We start from the raw sequence: 5318 nt of genomic DNA on the forward strand, positions 1-5318 counted from the left end.
ATCCAGTGACCAGTCTCGATCAATGGTCTGTACTGTCTAAGTGTCCCAATGTAACTACGAGCACTGTAACTTATAGTACTGCGAGAGCACTGAAGCATTTCTCATAAAAAAAGAAAAAAAATATGGCTACATAAAATGGTGGTCCTCCCGAGGCGCACCGAAAAAAAAAAAAAAAACCCAAGGGCTCTGGTGGCACCCACTGCTAGTCTACTACACCCATCTGCTATCTCACCTTCCCAAACTCCCTATAAATACTCCCTCACTCTCATCAGTCACTCCCAACAGCAAAACCCAAGAGATTGAGAGAAGAAAATCAAAGAAAGAAAGAGAAGAAAAACCCAAAAGAGGAAAAACCCAAGTAGGATTTTGTTTCATTTTCGCTTGGTTTCTGTCAAAAGTGGTGGGAGAGTATCCATGGCAGCTGCAGCAGCTCCTCAGCTCTACTTCGATGAGAAATGGAAGCTGTCGAAGAAGGAAGGAAGAGGGTCTTCTTCTTCATCATCCTTCATGAGGAGTTCTTCTTGTTCTTCTGCTTCTCTCATGAGGAGTTCTTCTTCTTCTGCTGCTACTTTCATGAGGAGTTCTTCTTCTTCATCTTCTTCTTCGAGGGGGAGATCTTCTTTTACGAGGAAATGCGCGAGTCTTGTGAAAGAACAGAGAGCCAGGTTCTATATTATGAGGCGATGTGTTACCATGCTCGTTTGCTGGAGAGATTATAGAGATTCTTAGAAGGGAAAATGCACAAATCTCCATCTCTATCTCTCTCTCTTTGAGATTGGTTGAAGATCTGCCGTCCAAGAAAGGGAATGAAGGAAAAGAAAAAAAAAAAACATTCATGTTGTATATATTTTTTGTTTTTGCTGGTTTTTTTTTTTCCTTTCTCCTTTCGGAGGAGACGGATTTGTTATGTGAGAGATTACCGTGAGTTGAAGAGAGTATTTTTATAGATTTTTGAAATATTGCGTATGATTTTTTCTTGGCACGTATGAAATTTGGTTTCACCCCACATGAGGGTAATTTCGTCGTTTTGGAATTGTTTGTGGGTCCCACCTTCCTCGATTTGCAATTTTCACGAACACCCATTTTCCAATCTGGGATGGGAATGGGAGGGAGATGGGTGCGTGCAAATCGATGAGGATGGGTGTATACAATTGACAAGATTCAAGTTTTAGGTATAGGAATTGACATTTTCGTTGATGTGGACCGTTGATTTGATGGGCCCCACTTTCTCTGTAATGCCCCTATTTTCTCCTGAAAAGGAAGATCTAAAACTTAATTGGGCTGCGTATAGACGGTTAGGAAAAGAAATAGAGCGATGGTCCACGTACAATAAAAGGAAATGCCATGTTGGTTAGAACTATCCCATCCAAGGTGGGACAATCGGATCAACGGTCTGGATAACATCCGGACCTCTGATATACGCAATTGGGAGACACAGCAAACTGCACATGAGAGATAGAGAGAGAGAAAGAGATTCGACTGTAGCTTGCCAGTGCTTGTCTGACAGAGATAATATTATATTAAATAATGGATGGATTATTTTATTTATTATTGGAAATTGGAAATAATAAAGAAATGGGTGGGGTTTGTGGAGGAAACAACGTGGGTGGGGCCCACTTTTTATGGGTGAAGAGGGGACAGCAGCCCATTCTTAATTACCCACCGTTAAATATTCTATGATTATTTGGAATGGTTGCTGCTATTTTCAACCCCTAAAGTTGCTATATCCACACCCTACTTTGAATAATTCTGTTATTTCTATTCTCCGCCGTTTTTACAAGTATGCCTACAAGTACTGCCACAAGCGTGTGGACCTCTTCTCACCACACATGTCAATATTTCACACGTGCTAGAGACCTTTCCACTCATGTGGTCTCTGTAAAAGGATCTGCAATCGTCTGCTACACCTGATTGACGGTTGTGATGAAAGATACACACCATATCAACGAGACACACAAGCTTGTGATTGGTGGGCATACTTCCCTATTTTTCCATGTGGGGTGGCCCATCTTTATTTTCCATCTAAATGATTTTTGGCTATTGGTCTTTGCAACCAGGATAGAACCGGATGGACGGAGTGGATTTTACATATACAAAATGGAGGGCCCCACATACTAGGTTATTTTATATTAAAAATAGGTGTAGGTTGTTTTATATTAAAAACAGTTGTTGCAGATGATTCAGCCCATATAAAACCTGCCCCTCCATTCGAAATAACACGTGCCAAAATGGGTCACATGTGGCAGATCTGAGCTTTGCATCCGGTTGGAAACATCGTTTAGATCTTCTCCCTCAAAAAAAATCAAGCAGTTTCAGTGACCTAACTGTCCATCTATTTATTTAGATATATTGGTGGCCCACCTGATGGAAAAACTCCGTAAGTGTGTATGTGGACCGTGTACAAAACAAAAGGACGCCTAAAAGAAGTTTTTGTATCCATACATTTGTTTTTGTATCCAATTTTTAGACCAACAGATCTAAACGGCATCACCCACCTGATGAATGGCTCAGATCTCGCAAAAACTCACCATTTAATTAGGGCTGGACACCCTCCATTAAAAGGGGATTCACAATTCCCAAAACAGATCTCGGAGGGGTGAAAATAACAACTTTAAGGGGTAGAAAATACATTCCTATTTATGGGAAAAGAGAGATAAGCTCCCACCCACACTCATATGACCTCTCGTTTAGGATTAATAGTTGGAGAAGTAATGAGAGCGCTGAGTACGAGGCGTTGGTCTTATATACTACGAAAAAGATATCTATACAATACTCGGCCTCAGTTTTCTGTTGGTGGGCCCCATTGCTCACGGATCTAGCCGGATGGTATTATGGGCGTCACTGTCGCCCATTTGCCTGCAATTCACAAGATTGGAAGAGTAATGACATTTCCGTAGGTGGCCAACAAATAGACGGTTAAGAAAGAAAACGCATAGACACGTTTGAATTTAACCAAAAGAGTTCAGAGATTCAATGGGTAGGATCTTCTTATCTGGAGGATTTCCTGTGCATGGGGCACCTTGTATCAGCGTTATTTGGAAGCGGATTGCCTGTGGCACGACGTGGCCCCAGCTCTGTGGGGCCCACCGTGATGTGTGTCTTATCCACACCGTTCATCCGTTTTTCCACCTCATTTTAGTGCATGAGCCCTGAAATGATTTAGATCTAAAGCTCAAGTGGACCACACCATAGAAAACAGTGGGGATTGAACACAGTTGAAAACTTCCGGGTGCCCACCGTGATGAAGGAAACACAAATAGATCCAAAACTTCTACGGCCCCCAAGAAGTTTTCAACGGTGGGCGTCCAATTCCCACTGTTTTCAATCACGATGGGCCCCACAGAGCTTGGGCCACGTCGTGCCACGGGCACATCCCTGTGGGGCGGGTGTCACAGGCAATCCGTTTCCGCATTATTTTCTGTATTTTCGATTTGAGAAAAAGTTTGATACTCTGGCAGAGTGTGGTAAATGATACGCAGGCACTTGGAAATTACTTCGAAATTAGACATGTGACATACAAAACCGACCAAATTATGGCAGTCAGTGTAGATGTAACACGAACAAAACATTACGCTTACTCGATTATCTAATTATTCTCTTGGCGAACACTTATTGGGCGGTTGAAAATGAAATTATCTAACGATTCCACTTCCGCAAACATGTGTCCAAGAATCAAGAATCAAGGGTTAGGCTCGTTCAACCAATCTGATCTTGCAATTTTGATTTGGCGACAGTGGGCTGCAGAATTTAGACGGTTGTATTTGAGTTAATATATTCCAGGTATGCAAGTTCTGAGTGCCAGTGTATCAAGCGTCATGCCCAGCCAGAATTCATATAATTCCTATTTCGATTTTGGGGCCAACGCCACACCGAAACTGCATCTTATCAGCAATTTGGCCCATCCAGCCCTGGGCCCACTGCAGAATTTAATTTACTTATTTTTTGTTTGTTAGTACTCCCACGGCCATTGCACACACTTCCCTGTTAGCCACTCCCACCAGGGAATCGATACCAAAAACCTCAGTGTTGAGACGAGGCATCTTTCACACACTAAAGTATGGCCCCACCTATAGACTCTAGTTATTAGTCTAAAGAGATTCTTGGTGTCATGTCTTTGTCACCTTTCATTCATTCATTGTCTCTACACTGAGTGTGGTTGTTCAGATGCATCTGAAGTTTCGGAGCGGAGTGGGAGGTCAGACCTTAGATCCACCGATGTGCGTGGGAACCCTGACTGTAAGGCCCACCTGTATGTAACTACATCCATGTTGTTCATCTGTATTGAAAACTCATTTTAGGGCATGATCCAAAAAATGAAGCGGATCCGAGTCTTAGGTCTATCATAGTATATGAAACCGTAGTAATTGACCATTAAAAACTTCTTGGGGGAAACGAAGGCTTTTGATCAAGATGATATTTGTTTGGTCTCTTCTTATAAGTCTCCGGTTGGATGGCAAATAAATATTCTAGTGGACTTCATGAATTTATTTTAATGGTGGGGATTCAATCATGATTGTTTCCTTTGGTGTGGTCCACCTAAGATTTGGGCATGCTTCATTTTTTCAATCATGCTCCTAAAATGATCTTTGAAAATGGTTGGACGGCGTGGATTCAAGGTAGATACATCACTGTGAGCCCCACAATCAGGGGTCCCACCTTCCTGGGAGGATCCAGGGTCTCACCTAATCTGCTCCGGGAAGAGCGAAGGTGCAACCCTTTTATTTAGGGGTGGACAGAAGCCGAGTTAGCTCGGTTAGCTCACTCGACTCGACTTGAAAAGGCACGATTCAACTCAGTTCGAAACTGGGATCGTGTTGAATCAGAGCTGATTTTTTTACCTTGGAAAATTTTCGAGCTGAGTTCGTGCTTGCCCAAACTCTACTTAACTCGGATCGGTCCCCACTCAAATTGAACTCGGATTGAACTAGTTCCTTGACTCGGTTATTTTGATATTGATGTTGCTTAGCAAGGGTTTTATGAAATGACTTAATGAAAAGTCAACAGGTGGTGAGGAAGGTATGAACATGAAACAAATACATTTGTATCTTGAGTTTTATGTTATTTACTCTATGTTTGATGAAATACTTGTAAATTGATGCTAATGTGCTCTATATTCCGAGAAAAATTAAAGGTGCACTCAACATGTTTGTTGCTGAGGCTCAAACTGGCTAGAGCTGCTGGCCGAATTGGTCAGCTAGGTTTGAGGACCGAGCTGAGCCGAGTTCAAGTCGGGGTCAGCTAGCGGCCGAGCCAAGTCAAGCTATACCAAGCTCGACCTGGTTTGACTCGTGTACACCCCTACTTTTATCCATGCTATT

The 5318-nt window shown here is 42.5% G+C and overlaps 1 protein-coding gene across 1 annotated transcript; it reads left to right on the forward strand.

Moving 5' to 3' along the window:
- Window positions 1-270: 270 nt before the first annotated feature.
- LOC131244636 (small polypeptide DEVIL 11-like) lies at window positions 271-962 on the forward strand. Its single transcript, XM_058244138.1, has one exon. It carries the CDS (start codon window positions 415-417, stop codon window positions 727-729), a length of 315 nt encoding a protein of 104 aa, XP_058100121.1. The 5' UTR covers window positions 271-414; the 3' UTR covers window positions 730-962.
- The last annotated feature ends 4356 nt before the right edge of the window (window positions 963-5318 follow it).

This window comes from Magnolia sinica, chromosome 4 (assembly GCF_029962835.1).
Source record: "Magnolia sinica isolate HGM2019 chromosome 4, MsV1, whole genome shotgun sequence".
In the NCBI taxonomy this organism is placed as follows: Eukaryota; Viridiplantae; Streptophyta; class Magnoliopsida; order Magnoliales; family Magnoliaceae; genus Magnolia; species Magnolia sinica.

Excerpts from the sequence above, each read along its gene's own strand:
- LOC131244636 (XM_058244138.1), top strand. The coding sequence starts at position 415 with ATGGCAGCTGCAGCAGCTCCTCAGCTCTACTTCGATGAGAAATGGAAG.